This window comes from Dipteris shenzhenensis, chromosome 27 (assembly GCF_047967505.1).
Source record: "Dipteris shenzhenensis isolate YYH24624 ecotype China chromosome 27, Dip_SZ_1.0, whole genome shotgun sequence".
NCBI lineage: Eukaryota > Viridiplantae > Streptophyta > Polypodiopsida > Gleicheniales > Dipteridaceae > Dipteris > Dipteris shenzhenensis.
In genome coordinates this window covers 1,854,354-1,876,517 of record NC_141622.1, presented here as the reverse complement: position 1 = coordinate 1,876,517, position 22,164 = coordinate 1,854,354, and the positions used below count along the sequence as shown (strand labels likewise).

The 22,164-nt window shown below is 46.2% G+C and overlaps 1 protein-coding gene across 1 annotated transcript in view; it reads left to right on the top strand.

Moving 5' to 3' along the window:
* The window catches only part of LOC147883722 (zinc finger CCCH domain-containing protein 17-like), a 35,571-nt gene extending 16,722 nt beyond the window's left edge, over positions 1 to 18,849 (top strand). The window contains exons 5-9 of the mRNA XM_087398479.1: positions 11,925 to 12,071; positions 12,426 to 12,545; positions 12,712 to 12,792; positions 17,620 to 17,717; positions 18,013 to 18,849. Of these exons, the coding sequence (XP_087254605.1) occupies positions 11,925 to 12,071; positions 12,426 to 12,545; positions 12,712 to 12,792; positions 17,620 to 17,717; positions 18,013 to 18,136 (570 nt within the window). The 3' untranslated portion in view covers positions 18,137 to 18,849. The remainder of the gene's footprint in view (positions 1 to 11,924; positions 12,072 to 12,425; positions 12,546 to 12,711; positions 12,793 to 17,619; positions 17,718 to 18,012) is intronic.
* The last annotated feature ends 3,315 nt before the right edge of the window (positions 18,850 to 22,164 follow it).

Below are 22,164 nucleotides of genomic sequence, written 5' to 3'. Positions count from 1 at the left end.
GATAGGCCACCTGGGACACGAACTCTCCCTCTTACTGACTCGTATAGGCTCACCACTCCCCAGATCAGAACCTCTGGAATCTGAATATCCCTAGTTTCCTAATCATGAGGGATCGTGGGACAGTGTCGAAGGCCTTCTGAAAGTCTACAAAACAAGCGTAGACTTTTTGGGGTCTCCACCTCGCCTCCTCAATGATAGCCCTCAAGGTGAAGATGTGGTCTAGAGTGGAGTGCTGTCTCCAGAAACTTGCCTGCCCTAGAGCACGCTGCCCATGTGCCTTTGTATGGCTGCTGATTTCCCTCTCCAGTATCGATCCATAGATCTTGGCCAGCGTGTGGCCAATCATGAGAGTGCAATAGTTCCCAGTATCCATGGGGTCGCCCGCCTTGTGTATCGGTACTATGGTGGTGGTACTCCATGAGGGTGGGAAGCCGTGACATATGGCGTGGTTGAACATCTGTGCTAGTATTGGAGCCAAAACCTCCTGTCCACAATCAAAATGCTCAGTCCGTAGTCCCTCATGGTCCTGTGCTCTCCGGTTGTGAAGCCGGTTGAGTGCAGCCCACACATTCGGTCTAGTGAACAAGTGGCAAGTGGTGGGCCGGGGCTTAGTGGACATATTAGGTGGTGCTTGCATCGGGACATCATAAAGAGAGCATGCATAAGTATGCCAAACACCTGGGTCTGTGATGGGTATAGGTGGTTTCCCTTCCGATAGAAACTCCCAGCCAATGGTGGGATCCCCCCCTTGGAAAGAACTGATCACCTCGTCCATTCTACGGATGAGGAAGGCCCGTCGCTTACGACGTATAAATCGCCGTGAAATCCGCTGTGCCTCGGATGATGTCAAGTAGCCAAGGGCTTGCTCGCATGTGAGGTGAGCTCTCATCTCTTTGCACTCATCATCATACCAAGGATTCTGTGGCATCTTCCCTAATGAGACATGTGCAGATCGAGTCGTGGGGAAGGACCTAATGGCTGCGTCCATGACTACTGTGGAAAGGGTGTTTGAGGCGTGGGCGATGTCTACAGCATCTCCAAGTAGTAGGGCTGGAAGTCCCTTCGCCAAGTTGCTCACATAGATGGGGTCCAGGGCACGGTCAAAGTGAACTTGTACCCGAGTGGGTGCGGGGGGGACCCTCTCTGTGGCTGGCATAGTGGTAGAGATTCAAAAGGCTAGGTACGAGTGATCAGCACACCGAGTGGGGGAGGGGGCACAATAAAGTCGTATATCTGTGAGGTAAAGGCCAAGGAACCCAATAGATAGTCCTTTGTGCTTGTCCCTCCGCCATGTGGGAAACAAGTGAGACCACCGGATGATGGCTATCTCTGTAGACCATTGTAAATGATCAAATCATGAACAGCCCCTAGCTCAAGTAGATGTCGTCCATACTCTTTCACCTGTGGTGCATCTGCAGAGTGTCTCACTATCCTGAGCTCAGCTGCATCTAGTTTTGGTACTATGAGGGAATCCGATGCAAAGTCCAGTAGGCCCACCTGCCTAGGTAGATCCAGGTTCCTTTCAAGGTCACCCTTGTGCTCATGAGGGTCTTCCTATCCATGGCTGTTCGGAGCTTCATCACAAGTGGCCTTGTGGGTGCATCGGGCTTACCAACTCTCCAAGCTGTCTCACATGTCAGGTTCACACCCATTTTGGTGAACAAAGCATTTGCATCTGCCATAGGAGTATCTCCTGCTGTGAGGCCTCAGACTAAGACATACTGTTTCTCCTTTTATCCTCCTCTAGAGCATCTGAAATGAACTCTTTCTTGGGGACAGCAATGCCTTTCTTGACCACATCGCTCCATTCCAAGATTGCAGCCTCTCCTTTCTTGATTTTCTTGGTGAATTCAGCGTGTTTACCCTTCATAGTGTCTTGCAAGAATGCCAAGTCTTCTCTGAGTTTTTCATTCTCAGATTTCAGTTCATAAATCTTGCATCCTTCTTCTGACGTCCCCTTTGCCCCTTTGAGCTGCTTCATTTGTTCCCTAATAGTGTTCAGCTCCTTGTGTAGGGATGGCTGGAGCTCCCCTTCATCTCCGTGTGTGTTTGCTTTCAGTTTTGCATTCTCGTCTTGAAGAATAATCACCTGAGCTTCCAGGCTCTCTATCTTGGATGTAAGAAAACTGTTTTTCACATCCATATCCTGCATCATATCCATCTGCATTTTCCCAATTTGTTTTGCCCATTTTGCATGCATTTCTTCTTGCCATCCCTTCATGTCGTCCTTCATTTGGGCACGTATGTTTGAGAGCTCATCCTTCTTATATTCTTCCAGTTTCTTTTGTAGGCATTCAATTTCAGTATCTTGTAGCTTACATACCTCTTTGATAGTAGATAGGCATGTAGATTTTTGATCTTTAGAACAACAAAAAATCTAAATTTGTATGATTGGACTTATTCTAGTCTTACAAAGGTATATATGCTTTGACATTCCCATCCTCTACTTTCTTCCCTTTGGTCCAAATTACGCTGTATTTTCTGTCCTTGTCCCCTCTGGTTTTCTGATCGGGTGAGCTTTCCATGGCCTCTTCTTTTTCTCTGGTTTTTACTGAATTTTCTGTTCTTTGGACTGTCCACCACCTAAGGGCCGCCCATATCAAGTCTTTCTTGATTTGATTCTTGATTTTTGCAGGTTAGGAGCTGGGTGGAGCAGAGGTATAGGGCTGGAGTCGAGGCATGAGGGTTGTAAGGGCTAGACAGGGACTGGTGGCAGCCCCTTGACGTTGGCGGGCCTGGAGCTTAAACAGTAGGTACGGGGGGGGGCCTAGTAGCCCGTGCGGCCTGCGCAGTCCCCTGTGGCCTGCATTGCTTAGCTGATAGAAGGCAGGGGGTGGCGCAACAGGTGGCAGGGGTGGCGCAGCAGCTCCAGGTGGCCCGATGGCCTGTTACCAGCAGCCTTGCAGCAGGGAGCCCACGTGGGGGCTAGGAGGCAGCCCATGGGGGCTGAGATTAGTCACGCAGGCCCGAGGGCCTGTTACCAGCTGCGCAACAGCAGGGAGCCCACGCGGGGGGGCTAGGAGGCAGCCCACGGGGGCTGAGGGTGATCGCGCAGGGTAGGAGAGGCTGGCGGAGGTGGAGGGAGGGCCTGGCGGAGGGGGAGGGGCTGAGAGGAGGCTGGTGGGGGGGGGGGGAGAGAGAGAGAGAGAGAGAGAGAGAGAGCGAGACAGTAGGAGTAGGAGTAGGCTGCAAGAGAGAGAGAGAGAGAGAGAGAGAGAGAGAGAGAGAGAGAGAGAGAGAGAGAGGAGTAGGAGTAGGCTGCAAGTAGGACGAAAGAGGAGGGAGAGTAGATAGGATTAGATGTCACATCAAAAGTGTACAGTGAGTTGTGGATGCAGACTTATATAGTCCCTCCACATTGCCCACTAACTCTAGCTAAAGGGCTACTAAGGTAGCCCTTTCCCCCCTTCATTACAGCCATTCCTTCCCATAGAATTTTGCCCTTAAAATTACATGACAGCAAAGTGATGCCGATCAGCCTTGCAAAAGATAAGGGTACTCCTGGACAATGCTGAGGAAGAAGAGCTTTTAAGGCAATTGTAGAAGAGATTCTATCCTTTCCAAGTCATTTCATGCTTTCTGATGTTTCAGAGCCAAGTCTGCAACAAGTGAGGAAGGCATGCCCACTGAGCACCCATATATTGCCTCAAATGGGCTCATGCCAATAGAGAGATGCTTAGTGCTGTTGTAGCAAAATTAAGCAATTGCAAGACACTTATCCCAAGACCTTTGGGTGTCATGGCAGAAATACCTCAGGTATTCCACTATCCATTTGTAGACTAACCATTCGTCTCAGGATGATATGCAGTGCTAAGAAAATACCCAATAGAGGGTACACGCAGCGGAAGACTTCTAGTAATGCCCAAGAGCTCACACAGTGTGCGGTGTGGGTGTGGAATCACAAACTTCTTTACTTACGTGCATAAAATAGGTGTGCAGACTCATCAATAGACAATGAACCAGCCAGATAGAGAAACCACCAAAATATATATTTCCGTCCAAAACTATGGACACAATACAAGAGAGAGAGATCCAGAGTCCCACCAAGGGTGTGGTCCTCTGATCTTACCACAAGGTCTTTCTCCTATCTGTTGGCTATCTCTAGACTCGAGCCCGCGTGCTCCACCTCGAGCTTATGTGGACTCTCCGTCCTTTGACCTCAGCTCCTTGCTGCCCTAGAAGACAGGCAAGGTCTCAGCCTCACACTTGAGCTAAGTCTGCAGCAACACTGGTACTCCTTCAGCTTCTGGATGTAGGCCCCAAGGGTTGTGCTCTGCTGCTCCTTTCTGCTCTGCTGGAAGCTGCACTGCTGGATGTGAAATGAGGCCTGTGGCCTCTGCTTTTATAGGCCCCAAGGGCCCCTTGAAATAACCCACCATTCAGCCCTAAATGGGCCGACTGGCTGGTCTGTTTGGGCCGATCAGTCTGCCCCAAAACCAGCCCTTTAAGGGCTCCAAAACCGGGGCCTTTTGCCCCACACTTCTAGGGCTTTTGGCCTCCAATCTAGGCAGGGGCCCAGCCTATATAAGGCATGCCACTGCCCACTGGCAGCCCCATTTGCTGCTCCACCAGGCCCCAGCCATGTCAGCACCTGTTCACCCTGCTGCTGCTGGTTCTGCCCTTTGGCAGGCTCTTCTCCAGCCACATGTGCAGCGCTGTACTGAACCGTACTGCTGCTGACATCATCGCACCCTGCCAGGTCAGATCTAGGGCTTGCTGTCCCCGCCTTCTGCTCCTTCCACAGGTTCCGTCCTTTGCAGCCTTCTTCTCTTGTGAGGTGCTGCCCATGTGGCAGCCCCCTCTCTCTTCTCTGGGCATCTTCTGCCCTAGGTCTCCCTCCCCCACGCTCTCCTCATTTGGGGGCTTACAGATGGGGAGGTGACCTTTCCAACACCCCCTCTCACCGACACATCTCGGCCCAATGCCAACACGTCGATGTCGATGCTCCAGTAACTCCCTGGTCGTAGTCCTCTGGAACTCTTCGATGGCCAGGCTCTCCACGACCAGTCTGATCCTGGGGACTCCATCATCTCCTAGAACGGAGGCGGTCGTCTCTAGCGGGGACACTAGCACCGTGCCAAATGCCTGGCCAATGGAAGGGAGGATGGCTCGATAGTCCTTGGGGAGCCCTGGGAAACAGAGTATAACCAAAAACCGTGGAACATGGTGTGTCGTATCCATGTCCTCCACTGTGAACCCATGGTACCAAGGAAAGAGGTAGACAAGGTGCGGGCCAAGGAGTATGGGGCTCTGCTCCACTAGTGTCGAGGCGGTGTCAGGGGAGCTCAGCTGGATGAGGAAAATGCTTGGTCCATAGATGGTGGCCTCCTAGATGTGGTCGCCCTCTAATGTCAAGCTCGCGTGGATCCACTCTCGCACTTGTCTCCGTGTAGGCGTGAGGCCCACAAGCGCCTTGTCCTGGAGGGACTGAACTGCTTGCTGTACCTGTTGCTTGTCAGCTAGGGAAAGAAGAACCTTAACGGCCGTGGGATTCAAGGGTGCTGCCATAGAGTCCCTTTGGCCAAACCAAGGGTCACCACCAAGGTTTTCTTTCGCCTTAACAAGCGCAAATGCTCCCGCTGCAGGGAGGAAGAAGAGAAGAAAGCGTCAGAGGGGGAGGTGGAGACGAGGCGGAGTGAGGGGGATTAAGGATGGAAGAGGAAGGAGGGAGGCAAAGAGGGCGTAGAAGGAGAGGGGGGACGAGAAGGCGAGGAGGGAGAGAAGGCGAGGGCAAGCGGTGAAGAGGAGGCGGGAGAAAGAAGTCGGCGGGGAGGGAGAGGAGAGGAGGCGGCGGAGAAGGTGACGGGGGCAGGTGGTAGAGGTGGCGGGAGGAGGTGGGGAAGGGCAGGAGAGGGGGGGAAGCGGAGAGGGGAGGCGAAGGGAGGCAGCGCGGGTAGACGAGGCGGGGAGGGTAGGCGAGGGGAGACGGAGAGGCAGCGGGGGGGCGAGGGAAGAGGTGGCGAGGGGGAGCGATGGCGGAGGAGGCGAAAGGGGTTGCAGGAAGGAGGAGATGGCGGGAGGGGGCAGCGGGAGCAGCTAGGTTTCCCACATGGGCCATCTGGGCACACGTACAAGGCAAGAGACTGCCACGTGAGCAGCATGTTAGCTGCCTAGTAGGCAACAGATATGGATCCACATTAGATACACAGGTCCATCTCTAGCACCTCCTGGCACCACCTTCGTCAGTCACGTTCCCGCCTTCGAACTCGAGCAATCCAGCCATCACGATCTTCCAGTTGTCCCCCTCATAATGAGTGAACAACCTGGAGTCTTCTAGGCACCATGCTCTGAGGGTCTGTTTCAACCCGTCCTTCCTTTGGCAAGGTCTGCAACCCATGAACTCTCGTTGAGTTCTCAAGCAGGTACTCTTCTGGCTTCAGTACTCTTTGTCCATCACCTTCTAGCAATCTGTGTCTGAGATTTGAAGAAGCAACAATACTTTCCCTTCTGCCTTCGAAGAAGGCCAAACTCTTCCAATCTCGTATCACGTGAGACAAATGAAGAGCAGAATCTCTCCACAGCATGCTATAAAGGCTCAAATGCAAAATATCAAATACATACCAGACTGTTGTACTGCCTAAATGTTCGCTCTGAAAGCAAACCTTGTACCTCAATAAGGCACCCGCCAAGAGCCTATGTAATCCTGTACTGTCTCCTTTTGAACTCCAGCATCCATCTAACCATGAGACCCCAGGGCCCTCCATGGAATCCACCCTCGTGTCAGTGTCGACAGCCACACACCTGGAAGGTACCAAGTGCTTCATGCTGTCCTTCACCTTCACAAAGGCATCTGACTCCTTGTCGACCCACATCTCTATGTCAGACATCCTTACTGTGATTTCTGGATCAACATATCTGACCTTGGTAACACTCGGTGATGTCACCAGGAACAACTCTTTGATTACCACATTTGCTTTGGTCTCTCCCTCTGAATCTGAGTCAGCAGACTCCTTTTTGTTTTTCTGATCCGCCTTTATCTTTTTGCAGTCCTTTGCAAAATGTCCTGGCGTATCACAGTAGAAGCACTTCTTCTTCTGCATCCTCTTAGAAGTTCCCTCATCGTCAGAGTCGTCTTTCTTGGACTTGCCACCGTTAGGCTTGCCCTTTCCTTTGCCAGCGGAATCCTTCGCCAACATCGCCTTTTCGTCTTTGTCCTCGTTGTAGAGCTTCTCCCGAGCTTCCTCCTGTAGCAGTAACGGACCCAACTCCTCAAACGTCAGAGGTTTGGTCCTCTGTTCTGCTGTCACAGCCGTAACAAAGCTCTTGAAACTCCGAGGTAGCCTCCTCAAGACCGTCAAGGCCAAATGGCATGAGTCTGTCTTCTGACCAACTGCTGCCAGCTGGTCCCTCACCACCTTGACCTTCGTCAAATGGCTATGTACTGTATCTCCTTCTTCCATATCAAGATTGTAGAGTTGATGCTGAAGAAGCACAATCCGGGAGGTGTTGTCCGTCTCGTACAGATCCTTCAGGATGGCCCACGCCTCTACTGACGTCTCGGCCAGCTGGATATGTGGAAGAACGAAGTCCGTTGTAGTCCCTATGATTATTGCTAGGGCATGAACATCTCTGTCTTTCCAAGCTTTGAGCTCCTCTCTGTCTACTGCCATGACTATCTCTCCTTTTCTGTCCACCATGTCCTCCGGCTTCGACTCCACTCCCGTGGTCAGCTTCCACAACTTCCGAGCCACTAAATGACTCCGGATCTCCACTTTCTAGATCGGGTCATTAGTCCCGTCCAGCTTTCCAGACTCTTTAAAGTTAGGGATAGTGAAAGAGAGAAAACTGGGGGAGGAGGAAGGGAAAGCAGGGGTTGAAGAGGTTGTGGCAGTCGACATCTCTGCTGTTTATACCACACAGCAAAGTCAACCAAACTTAATTTCCGTAGACGAGAATTCTGAACGCACTTGACTGAACCTGAGTTACCCTCCTTCTCGCAAGGGCACACAATTCTCCAGTCGTGGAAGTCGATTCCTAAGAGCTTTTGAATCAGGGTCGTCCTTCAGCAAGGTCCCTGCCTTCAGGCTCCCACACCAGCGAGCCTCCTACTTGGGCTCTGATACCATGTTAGAAAATACCCAACAGAGGGTACACGCAGTGGAAGACTTATAGTAATGCCCAAGAGCTCACATAGTGTGCGGTGTGGGTGTGGAATCACAAACTTCTTTACTTACGTGCATAAAATAGGTGTGCAGACTCATCAATAGACAATGAACCAGCCAGATAGAGAAACCACCAAAATATATATTTCCGTCCAAAACTATGGACACAATACAAGAGAGATAGATTCAGAGTCCCACCAAGGGTGTGGTCCTCTGATCTTACCACAAGGTCTTTCTCCTATCTGTTGGCTATCTCTAGACTCGAGCCCGCGTGCTCCACCTCGAGCTTATCAGCAGGGGGGCCTGAGGTCGCCCCTTTCCCTCCTTCTCCCCCTCTCTCCCGCCCCCTCCTCTTCACTTCCCCCTCCCCCTCCTTCTCTTCACTTCCCCCTTCCCCTCCTCCTCTTCACTTCCCCCTCCCTCTCTAGGGTTCCCCCCGCCCGCTCCCCCCCCCTCAGCCCCCCCTCGATGGTCACTCTCACCACCTGCCCCTTGTCCTCCGTCCCCCGCGTCCCGACCTCTCCCTCTCGCGCCGCTCTCCTCGCCGCTTTAGTAGTAGCTTATTCCACTTCGACACCCCTATCATCAGGCAAGGGAATGACGACATCCCCTTTTGCCTCCTCGTCGCAACAGCAGGTCCGCTGAGAGAGGGATCCTAAGAGACGAGGCTCGTCCTCCGGGCCAGCAGCTCCCAACCTCCAGCCTGGGCGTCCCTTACCGCGGGACTTTTGGAGGTTAGGACCCTGGAACTATCCGGAGATTTCACTGGGAATGACCTTGGGATGGATGGGAGTCTTGATGGGATACACTGGCAAATGATTAAAGTGGTAGGATGCTTGGGAAAGGAGTGGCACATTGATCCCCGTATCTCAGAGCAGGACGCCTCTCGATGGTGCCTGTGGCTATGGGAGGGTAGACCCCTGAGGGAGGTCCAGTGGGACCCGGGGGAGTGGTTCTGGCCCTCCAGGGGCGGCCTAGTTGAGACGATAGATGAGGTGCCTTTCTTTTCCTACACCACACGGATTGGCAAGAGACTTCAGATGGACTCGTCGAGGTGGACTCCCTCGAGGGAAAGACACCGGGTGACCCAGAGTTCCGGGATGTTTGGACACGGTTGTGGTTCATCTTGCGGCCGAGGAAGATCTCATACTTCTTCTGGCTGGCAGCCCACGGAGGCTTGCCCATCGGAGCAGAATGGGGGCTCACAGGTGGGGCATTGAACCCTACCCTAAGTTTACAGTCATTGGTTTGTGGATGATATCATGGAGTAAAAGCTGGTACATGATGAGCTGGGCATGTTCTTGGATTAATTGAGGTAAATGTTTGTCCTTCAGTGTGTGAAGTGTTATTCAAGTTGCAGTGCGTTGATATTGTAATAATTCTTTTTATGTCTAGTGGTGCGTTGTCCTTTCAACGGCCTTTTCTAAGTTTTTTCACCTAAACTCTCATCTGTACTTGTACTTGTAGCTTGGATGAAGAGAATGTAGACTGCTTTTGATCAGGCTTCTTCATAAATGCAGCCTTTGTCACGATCAAGTTTGCCCTTCACCTTTGATAGAAATGTATAACGAAGAAGTTTGTATGGATGGTACTCATGGATGTGGGGTGCGTGGAATGTGCTCTTCACCATTGAGTCTGCCCTTGGTTATGACTGAGTTTTCCCATCACGTTCAGTGTTTAATGGAAATTCATTGTATAAATGGATACTTGTGTGTGCAGCTGTGTTGACACATGCACGTGTGAGGCATATCTTCATACAATAATATATGCTGTTGATGAGATCAGTATACCTGACAGCCCAAATTGTCTCATAAGCACTGATGATACATGTATTAAACTCTCAGTAGAAAGGCAAGACAGGACCGACTCAAAACTTTCTCAGGAGATTCTGGTCACGAGTCATGAGCAGGATTTAGTATCGGAGCAGTCTTTCAGTCATTCTGGAGGTCTTTTAATGAAAGCATAGTTTTTATGTCAGGCAAGTTGTATCATCCAGTAATTGCAGATGAGTCAAAACAAGTCTTAATAAGGTGTTAAGGAAAGCTGGACAATGTTTTTGGGCACCTATGTCTCTAGACAGTCTTACGTTGATACCAATACCAATATTTCGGTTGTCAGGTCATAAACTTCTCATCTTGTGACATAAAAAACTTCCACTGAAATAGTAGTTTGTTTAACTACTTTGGCAAAGGCTCACTGAAGTTATCAGCCAAGTCATCTTGGTTTCAGACTCCTATTAGCACAAGGTTTCATCTAGGTATATGCGTCTGCCGTATTAGCGGACATGCACATTTCACCTTGTAAGTTTTCGTCCAAGTTGCGGCCTGCTGGTATTGCGATAATTCTTTCTATCTTAAATGGTGCGTTGCCCTATCAGCTAGATTTAGATTCAGATGCTCGTTTGGGAGAGACTAAAATGAAATCGTTTGGACTTCACAAGCAGTTGTAGCTTGAATGAAGAGATTTGGACTACTTTTTGATTAGCCTTCTCCTTTAGTGCTAGCCTTCGTCATGGCTGAGTTTGCCCTTCACCTCCGGAGTGCCTACAGAAACTCAGTACAAAGACTTTGTATAAATGGATGCTCAAGTATGTGTGGGTGTGTGGATTTGTATGTGTGAGCATACTTTTATACTATGGTCTACACCCACTGTTGGGCGCTGATGACGTCAGTGGGGATGTCATAGTAGCTAGTCCCTGCTATGCGTGATGGAGTTTATGGTTTTCAATCTTATGAGTGACTCTCGTGAGATTGAAACTGCACTATGTTGTGTTTTTAGAGGATGAGTTTGGGAATGTTCCTGGATTCATCTAGGTATATCCTATTAGCACAAGGACCCAAACATGAAAAATGTGAATTGGATCACGCATGCAGCATTGCTCTATCGGCTCACATGCATGCACAGCTTAAATGGTGCGTTGCCCTATCAGCTAGATTTAGATTCTAGCTAGCTGCTCGTCCGCTTGCGCCCAGCAATTTTATGCAGTGCAAATGTTGGATTCTTCCTTGTGCAACTGGTCCATAAGGGTTTGGTGGACCAAGGATTCACTGGCAGAAAGCTCATCTTTGATCTTGGTGACATAGACTTCTAGCTCTTCAGCCTTAGTTCAATACTCCTCCGCTATGTTGAGGGCAATTTGCCTTGTAGCTTGTGCGACGATCATGAGCATGTGGCTGTCGCGCGCACTGAGTTGTGCCTGGAGGAGAGTGGTAGATACTTGGGAGGCATGCTCTTGCCTCCTTTGCAAAATCAATTGTGCCACCTATGGGAGCTGGTCCATCACATTAAGTAGCTAGAGAAGCTCCATCTAATCTTGGTGCAGGAGAGTTGCTCGGCTGACATCAAAGGGATGCATGAGACATCCCCTTTGTCGAAAATCTGACAACTAGCAAGCTGAGGCCATTTCTACTGGTGATCAAAGTGATAGTTCTTTGAAAGAGCCATTCACTCATACACAATTGTATTTTTTGTTCACTTGTAGTGTGGTGTGATCAAACTTCTACAACTATCATGTTTGGCCTAAATTGAATAGTGCACATGTCTTAAAACTTTCAGACCACGCTTGCACTAACAATCTGATTGTGGGTGCTGTCACTTGGTACATGCTAGGATTTAACTACTCGAGGCCTATTTGTCATAGTCGGCATCACCATCCCTTTGTATATATTGTCTCCTTCCTTATTTGCTAACATATGATTGAATTTGTCTCAGACGTTTTTATTATTATGCTTTCTTCCTTTATATGCTAACATGTCCTCACTGGTCTCAAATATTTTGCATCTCAAGGGTTTTTACATTCTCCCTCTCTGCTGGCCTTTTCAGGATGGCAACATTCTAGCTTGGAAATTCGACGTTGTCACCAACAGATTTCAACCTGCAGCTTCTCTATGGGGTCACTCTGCAGCCGTTGTTACACTTGAATCTGCAGATGGCAAATTGTACTCTGGCTCTATGGATAAAACAATCAAGGTGAAATGGTTGTCTACCTTGCAGTGTGAGCTGCAAGTCTACTGGTTCCTTAGACGCACAACAGATGACCATATTTATTATCCATTTGAATTCTGAGCTTGAGGTCTTTTATCAATTCCGTTTGGGAGTTTTGTGTCTGCTTGGAATAATATCCAGTGTCGTGTCTCATTAGTTTTCTTACAGGCAAGCTCTGTAAAGGTCTTTTGTTTTGTATTCCGTGAGAAATTCTTTTGCAAATAATTGGTGGGGACAGGTGGGAATGCCCTTTTTGACTAACATCCAGACCTTGATTTGAATTTCTACTCCTTATTCAATATTGCTGATTTTTTTTCCAAATCATGACTATTTCTACAGGTTTGGGATTTAAGAACAGGGCAATGCTTACAGACATTGCAAGGGCACACAAATGTTGTGATGGGGCTTCTTTGTTGGAATCAATTTCTTCTCTCTGGCTCTCTAGATGGAACAGTGAAGGTAAGAACAGGTTTTCACAATACTTCTCTTGTTCATGCTGTTTGTTGAGCTATGATGAGCTTAGTATTCTGGCTCAGAAACTTGATGGTTTGCTCAAAGTAGTTGTTGAGAAGCAGGAGTGTTGCAGTGCTAAAGGCTTCAATTGTATGTTGTTTAATTTGTGCAGGTGTGGGCTGCCAGTCAAACCGGGAATCTTGAATTACAGTACTCTTATCCTGAAGATTCAAGCGCTCATGAAAATCTGGATGTGAGTGTTTGTAAGCTGTATTTTCTAAAAACATATGAGGACTTTATGTTTTTAGAAGTTTTTGCTATTAAAGTTTTTGTTGTTTGGTTGGGATAGTAAGCACTGGGTTCACTTGGAATCTTTCAAAACCTAGATGACAGCTTATGCTTGGGTACTATGAGAACATAAGCATAGCTTTGCTTGTCATTTACTCCCTTCTCACCTTTGTTCTTTCACTTGTTCTATGAAATTTTAATTTGTAAGATTGGATATATTTAGTCTTATGAAGGTACACACACACACACACACACACACACTTTTTTTAGTGAAATCTTTATATTTATGTGTGGGAAACCTTAAAAGAGGTAAAAACCCACCAATAAGTACGAGGAAAAAATTTTTACAAGTAAAACCTCAGAGCAAAAGTAATGAGGTAGCCAAGTAAAAAGTGACATATCAAGCTGGAGGAGGATCAAACACAGCATCCTCCAGCTTCAAATTGTTGCTCAGTGATGAAATCACACCATCAATAAAAACAAGCTGTTTTTTGCCCTTGTGATTCTTCTTGATATAGGCTGGTATCCGAAATTTTTGAATCAGAGGGTCAAAAACCTGTTGTAACATGGGATGAAAAGATTCTAGTAAAAAAGGTACTTCTGCATCCTGGACAGAAGAAAACTCTGGCACAGGCATCAAAGGCAGAGAAGCTAAATTAACATCTGTATCTTCTGATGAAAAAGCTGCATCTGATAAAGAAGGGTTTAGCATTTGAGCTTTATTCTGAGGATCAACCTGAGTAAGAGTAGGGGCAACATCCTGAGAGAGCATGCATATCATCCTGTAAAATGCCCTCTGCAAGGGGTACATCCATATCCTGAGTAGAAGGAAACTGATGGTGCTCAACAAGGGTGCAATCCTGAGCTTCTTTAGCAAGAGGAAGATTTGCTTGTGATTTATAAACCTTCCTTCAGTAGTGCTTCGGAGCAGTAGAAGGCTTCGCCAAAGAAGCCATAGCAGAAACCGGAGGAGAAGGGAGAGTAACCTTGACAGCTGAAGAAGGAGCAGGAGGAATGGGCCTGGATGTAGAAGGGCAATCACGTGCAAAATGACCAACCTGTCGGCACCGATAACATGCAGTGGGAAAAGATGCAAAATGCAGCCTGATGCACATTCGATGGGCAAATCCCAAATCAAGATCCAGAGTAGATGGCACGGGTTGCGTCATATCCCACAAAATGCAAAGACGAACATCACGGGAGGCTTGCAAGAACTCCTGTCTCGGAACATGAAGAGGCCTTCCAAAAAAAGCTGCAAGAGTTGGAAGATGCTGAAGAAGAGGCACATGCAACGCTTTGAGAGTAATCCAAACCGGACAGTGAGTCAGAAGGGTAGCAGAAGGATCGAAAAGTGGATCCCAGGGCATGACATAAGCGAAGAAACCAGCCCGAGAAACACCAGCACAACTGATTAGCCGCTCCACCACATCAGTCGAAGAAGCGTGGGCATAATAAAATCCTTTGCCCAGAAAGACAAAGGATGAAATATAATCATAACCCATTGCAGCTTCAGCCCAATGACGAAGTTGAGCGGTAGAAAGAACCCTGCCCATAAAGTAGAGACAGACTCCAAACTGATGAGCCTGTCGAAGACCTGAAACCAGAAGGGCAGAGTCCAAAGCGCAAACAAACGGGGAACCTGATGAAGGAACATCTGTGACAGAGGCTGAGCATAACTGACGCAGAAGATCTAGCTGTAGGGAAGAAGGGCCATCTGTGAGATCAAGCTTTGCCGATTTGAAAGAGGATGAAGAAGGCAAAACATGCGCTTCCGTCAAATGAAGACTCGAGCAGGAGGAACAGAGGAAGCAAAAAAACAAAAGATTGTTCGGGAGCTTGTACGGGCGGGGAAATCTGTATGAAGGGCTGAACCGAAGGCTGGGTAGATAACTGCAGGGGTCCGGGGGGCTGTACGGACTGTACGGAATGCTGTACAGCTGACGTGAGCTGTATGGATGGGGATGAAGGCTGCAAGGTGGAAGACGGGGGCTGTACGGGCAAAACGAGGGAGGGAATAGAGGGGGATAAAGGGTCGACCAGGGCTGCGGGGGCTCGAGAGCTCGCCATCTCTCTCATCACTCAAATTTTTTTTGGGTAATATCCAGTGCATATATTTATATGATCATAAATTTACATGATGGGAGGTCTCCAAAATGGAGAGCATCCCAAAGTTCAGAAGCATAAAAAGAAAAGCTGTATGCAAGAAGCATCCATATCACCCTCATTGCAGGCATCATATAAGGGTTGCCACAATGAGGCTCGGAAAGATTCATATGACTTGTGAATCTGCCGACCCAAGTATGCCAAATTATGCTCACTCCATATTGTCCAAAGAGCCCAATATCGCACCCAAGAGAGAAATAGTAGGACTTCATAAATCTGACAAAGAGCTAGAAATGTTTTTCAAATCTGTGACTTAGGAAACGGATCCGAAGATAATCTGAAATTCTCCTGAGGATGATCTTAGTACACGAGCAGTGCCAAAGCAAATGAATAACAGTCTCTGAAGGAGCCTGACATCTTAAGCATGTGGATGGTGCAATGCGACGTTTAGCAAGTGTGACCCCCACTGACAATGTACCTGTCATACATCTCCAAAGAAAAAGTCTTTGTTTCAATGGCATTTTACACTTCCATAATATACTTCCATAATATCCTGAGATTCTTCCGTCACCATGAGAGGGGCTTCCTTATATGCCACAGAGAATTAGCATATTGTTGAATCCATGGAGCAGGCTGAAGAACCCTATAGGCTTTGATGGAGGTTAAGGCAGGAAGAGGAACAGGATGAGTGCAGGTAGCAGAGGGTTGCAATTGCCAATCCATAAGCCTGTCAGTGTCAGCCACAGGAGGAACGGGTAGAAAAGGATGTAATAAATCAGCAATTTTCTTCCATATAGATCTATGATGCATTCCCAATGCATAGGAAGCAGTGGCCTGAGGAAATGATAAGACATATCCCTGATCATCTACCACATCATGTATGTATCTAATTCCCAATTTCATGAGATTGTAGGCCCGAACAGGTTCCTGTAAAGCTAGTACTTGTTTCCAGTCAAGTATTAGAGTAGTAGAGAAAGGACAGCCAGGTATCTTTCCTACAAATCTGCCAATGACAACCTCCCAATGATCAGTAGTCTAATGGCCATAAGCACAAGTCCTCATGTTGACACACATGGATGCTAGCATACAAGTCCATGGCTGTGTTGGCGGAAAAAAGTATGCAGCATAGTCGCCTTCCTTGCAAGCTGTGGATACCCTTGCGAAAGATGCCATCAACGTAGCAAAGATAATGTAACTAAAGCATGATGAGAATCCAATGTGAAATTGCTGACGACCTATGCATAGGATTTTGCTGAAGATGACCAGCCGCTGTGTGTAAGTCTTGTATAATAAACTCACATAGAAATTTACATGTGTGATCAGTCAGCATGTGCATAATAAGCAATGAGAAAATAGATAACCTTGAAAATGAATCGGATACACATAGGCTCCTAATCAGCCAAGTTAGCATGCTGCCTTGTGCTATCTTTCATTACATGTTGCCTAACGAAATGTGAAGGCCATGTCAACTTGTGAAAGGAGTCTTTGTAAATTTGGGGGGCGCAATGAAACTATCAGGCATGATACAGAAGCTTCTCTTATGAAATAAGTAATCATCATCAATGAGATGAAGCGGTGTTATGTTTTCAGATTGCAAGACTATCCGGAGTTTGGAAAGTTGTGTGGCTTAAGCATGCTCAGCGTAAGAGCTCAATAGTGCATCTGCAACTTTCCTGTCCTCTTTGGTTAAAGATTGAATATGGAGGAAAGATATAGTAGCATCCTTTCATGTGGGAATGGCGCACAAGTGCTGGACCACAAAGTGTCATAAATTTGATTTGAATTGAATTACTTCTAGCTGTTGACAATGCTCCATGCTTTGTTGTTATGAGAACACTATCACATGAGTTTGGTTCCCATATTGTTCACACACCTTCGAATTGTAGCACTATTGTTTTCATAGATATGGTCCAATCCCTTTGAAACAATCAGAATGCCACATCATAGTTGGATCCAATATTTGAGGTGGAACGGTTTATCAAGCAAATTCCTGGAAAACAGAGGAAGACAACAATATACTCACTGACTCACAATTCAGCCATAAACCTACGACACAAAGCTTACGGTCTAAGTCAAATCCTAGATAGTAGGACATGCTTGTTACATATTCCCCTTCTGGAGGGTGGCATCCCCTATATATTGGTTGAAGGTGGAGGCATCAATATATTCCTTTGTGTAGATGCCCCTTCTAAGGATGACAGCCATAACCCAGCAACGGGTAAAGGGGAATAGTACACTGCTGTAAAGGGGAATAGTATACTGCTTTAAATAGCGAATGGACAGAAGTGAACTCTAGACATCTTTACTAGCTGCAAAGTATCCACCAACTGGAAACGTGGGTCCCTCTCGACTGGCCACTTTGTGTAAATGTTTAATGTCTACTTGCATAGAGAACACACAGAATTAGAATGAGCAGGTGCTTGTACTACTCATCTTCAAGTGGCTTATGTTCTGACTAGGAAGTAACTGAAAAGTTTTTTAATTTCCTCCCCTTCTTCATCAGTTGGTACAGAGGCACAAAGCATCTTCTCAGTTCTGTAATGGACTTTACTTTTCTTGCGGCCTAGTATGAATTAAATGGTCTGAAGTGGTCTTTTTGAGGAACACTTTTAAGTTCTAGAGTTTTAAATTGCTTGCAGCTCTTGGTATATCTTTCATATATTTGAGTCTGTTTATGCCTTTGTTCCAGGGTGTTCTGACTTTCTGCGGATTTGTGGATCATCACAACAAAGCTATATTACTGTGCTCGTTCAATGACAATACAGTGCATCTATTAGAATTGCCATCGTAAGTACTTAATATCAAGGTTTATTGCCGTGACCTTTAAAAAAAATCAGGGGAATACACGGCATATTTCAGCTTGAACATAGCTGTATCATTTTTCATTTTTTTTTCGTTAGGTTGCTCTTTGGAAGAATAATGTCGATTTCCCCAATCATTCCCCAAAATGAAAAGCACCCTTTTCCTCTCCTTACTTCTTCTCCTCCCTCTTTTTTTTGAGAACTCTTCTTATCAATGTTGATCTATTGGTTTGATTTCATATATATTAGTCTAATGAGTGTTATGGCTATGTGCTGAGCAGGTTTACAGAAAGGGGAGTCATGTTTTCAAAGGATGAAATCCGAGCACTACAAGTTGGCCCTGATGGTTTAGTTTTTTCAGGCGACAGTGGAGGAGTAGTGAAAGTGTGGAAATGGGCACCATAGCCATCCTCTTTGGTAGGAGAATATTGATAAAAGTCACATTGATTCTAACAAAAGTTTCCATCACAGTTATGGCCGCGATGGCCAACCAGCTTCACAAGTGGGCTGATCCAGTTCAGGTTTGAGCTCTTTTGGGGCTGTGACGACCACCCTGGCTGCAATATTAATGGCTTTTTACCACTGCACCCTCTGCATTTATGCCAAGCTAATGCAGTTCTCTGGTCTATTCTCCTTGAAGACCTGGACTCAGCTGAAAATGCTATATTGTAAGCTGTTGTGAAATAACTTTGCGTGCAAGGCCCTACTGGAGCAGTAAATCCACAAGACTGACGTTAAGCTGGCAGATTGCCCCAGCTGATTAATTGCTATTTAAGGCTGTTGCCCAGTTTTTGAGTGTTCTCTTATATGGCCGGAAGGACTGTCACTTCATATATGAGGGAGTATAAGGCCATGCGTATGAATTTTTCCCGATCACAGCACTTGTAAGAAATGTGCATTTTAACAGGCCAGTTCGGTTTCTTTGTGAACAAGGCTGCGGTTAAGATCTTTTAAAGTATGGCTTAGCAGAATAAAATGGTGAAATGTGTAATGGTATCTGCCTATGCTTCAAATTGAGGCTTTGACACAAGAATTAGGCAGTGACATGATCCCTTTTCTTCTTTTCAGGTATCATATCCAGCTATGTATCTATACTATTTCCAAATGATTGAGATTTCAGTGCACTACGGATGAAACATAACCCTTGCACATTACTTTATTTTTTTATGCTTTTGTATAGAAGTTGATTCTTTTAATACTTTTTAGCAAATCTGTAAGGAAGAGTTGATTAAAGTGGATAAAAAAAAAGTGTCAGCAATTAGCTCGTTGATCACTTGATGGTTGAGCCTTAATCCAGGGTTTTTGAGAGCAAACTTTTTTCTTGGATGCTCGTTTGGGAGAGACTAAAGTGAAAACGTTTAGTCTTCACAAGCAGTTGTAGATTGAATGAAGATGATTGATTAGCCTTCTCCTTTAGTGCTAGCCTTTGTCATGGCTGAGTCTGCCCTTCACCTCTGGAGAGCCGACAGAAATTCAGTACGAAGACCTTTGTATAAATGGATATTTAAGTATGTGTGGGGTGTGGATTTGTATGTGTGAGAGCATATGTTTATACTGTGGTCTACACCCATGGTTGGGCGTTGATGACGTCAGTGGGGATGTCATAGTAGATAGTCCCTGCTATGCGTGATGGAATCTTCAGGTTTCAACCTTATGAGTGACTATCATGAGATTGAAACTGCACTACGTCATGTTGGTAGAGTTTGGGCATGTTCCTGGATTCATCTAGATATATTTACTTACATTTTGGAGTCACATGAGCTCATATCTCCCCCCTCCTGGCCACATGGCCGCAGTATCATGATCCTTAATTGTTTCTACTGATTCCATATGGAGTCACATGAGCTCATATATCACCCCCGGCGGCCACATCGGCCGCAGTGTCATGATACTTAATTGCTTCTACCCGGTGTATTACTGAATGCACAGTGGATCATGGAATCAGTGCTGGGCCTAAGGGAGGTGCTGGCTGGCGTGCTCTGGTGAGCTGTGACCAGAGGGGTTCATCTCCTGCTTCCAGTAAAATTGCTAAGCAATGGAGCCTTCAGTAATCATAACACTTGCTGTGGTTGGGCCTTTCATTGGCAGCATTATCCAAAGATTGTGTTGTTAGTTATGCTCAACAGCCACTGTGGCTATTCATTTGACTGACAAGGCTCTCTGTTCACGATCGCATGCTTCTGTTCATGATCATTAGCCTCACCTGTGGCCACTCATTCATTAACTGAAACCTGAAATGTTTGCTTTTACATCAGTTCATTGTGAAGATTCTCAAATATTGCACCTTTCGTACGAAAGTCCCTGCCTTCTGTTTCATAATCTTGAGAAGGTTGACACTTATTGTTGGAAGGTTGACACCCCGCCCACGTCGCAGGACACCACCTCCGTGTAAATGGCTTAAAGACATCCTTAAATCTGCAGATTGAAGCTGAAAATCGGTTTCTCACTTAACAGAAAAAGAGCTAGAAACAGATTGACCCTTTTGTAGTCGTATGGGAAAAGCATACCCACCAGGAGGGTGTTGGTCATGAAATTGAGTTTTGCAGTCTTCTTTGGGCTCCTTCGCTTGGGGACCCCCAATAAAAGAATTCTTCCAAAGGCTTGTGTAGTTGGAATCAAGACCTTCATTTCTAATGACAGTGAAAGATATAGCTTCAATGTTCTCAAAAGTAATCATCTTCATTTGCAATGATAGTGAAAGATGGCTTAACATTTACAAAAATGCCATTTTATTCAGCTTGGGAAGTAGATATTGTGGATTCTTGCAAAAGAGAGAACCATGTATGAAACAAACACTAGTGTATGCCACCACATTTGAATCAGATTTGCAAATGACTTGGACAGTCTATTGCATAAAAAGGGAACCTGGAAAATGCAGTCTAACGTAGTTGACAAGATGGATGTATTGAAGGAAAGAGACATCTTTTTGGATGCAACACACCATGAGTATTTAAGAGAAAAGGCAAGACAAAGGTTTAGATCTCAAAATCTTGAGCACATAGGATGTTAACCACGGACATTGCAAGAAAGTTGTACGGTACTAAGTAGACCTATCAATGAAGCACACAAAGTAGGGGAAGAATGAAACTAGAGAAAAGCCTCTCTCATCTTGAGATGCCAATGTGGCACCATTATGTAGAGGACGGTTTCACGTAAAATGCAAGTACAAAGGGTGTGTGAAAAAAGTAGCTAAAGCCATAGCAGAAGGAAAGTAGGGGATGTATAGAAATGTGAGGAACATGGTTAGGACATGAAGGCTTCCCTCTAACAATGGTATGATAGAGTTGAATTGTTTTTTGTACATAATTTCCCAAGGGAAGAACACCAATTTGTATTGAGAACACATGGCTTCAATGGTATGCTACTATTCATAATAATGTGAACACATCACTATATATGTGCATCTCAACATTAGCAGGGGTGCAAAGGCTTTTTTGGTTGCATTTGTAGCAATACATTGTAGTGGCAGGTAGAGAACTTGGGCAACCTTTGACCATTGGTTGTTTACATTAACATCGCCCCCTTCGGTGAAAAAAAGAGTTGTTGCATATGCAAAGGATGCTTAGAACACGACCCTTTATGGCAATACGGAAGGAAAGGGCTAGTGTGGGAAGATTTCAATGCATGAATATTGTGGCATAGAGAGAGGTGCATGCATCATAACGCGTGCACTGTTCAGGCATTACCTCGACTTATTACCATTATTAGTTTGTCCATATGTTGAATACTAAGGTAGCTAGTTTACATATAAAGAGCTTATGCCAAAGCTTGCTCCTCATTCACTCTTTTAGCGAACCGTGACATCTTCCCTATATTGTCAAATCCACATAGCATGGGTTTTACAATTACGCATCACTTGGGTGTAACCTTACATGGATCATGCTTTCGTCATCTATGTGAGCAAAGCAAATCATTGATTTTTGTATGCATGTGTCATAGATGGTTCCACTCCCGTGGTATGTCCATAGATCACCTCCCCCTTACTTGGATGTGCCCATTTGTACATGATTGATTTGAAGATTCACAAATCAACTCATGGCATGTAAACATCGATGAGACTTGCTTCTCCCATCATGGTCGGTTAACACTAGCGTGGGATTTTACAAAGTTTCTTTTCGTTCACCTGATTGAGGATTAATTCATACATCACAAAGTCCACTCGTAGATCTATAGCTCACATGCAACTTCTATTGCCATAAGGCAAACCCCATGTCTCTTAACATATGTTTGCCAACTACAAGGACTTACTCATGTGAGGGGAGACTATGCACACCATGTCATATGTAGGACCTTTGGGCTAAGGACCATATGATCATGGGATGCCATGCGTATTATTAAATCCATGGTGATGCTCTTCTTTTAAAAAGACTTGGGGAGAACACCAAGAAGGCCAATCCATATTTGTTAGACCACGAGTGCATGGACATAGAAAC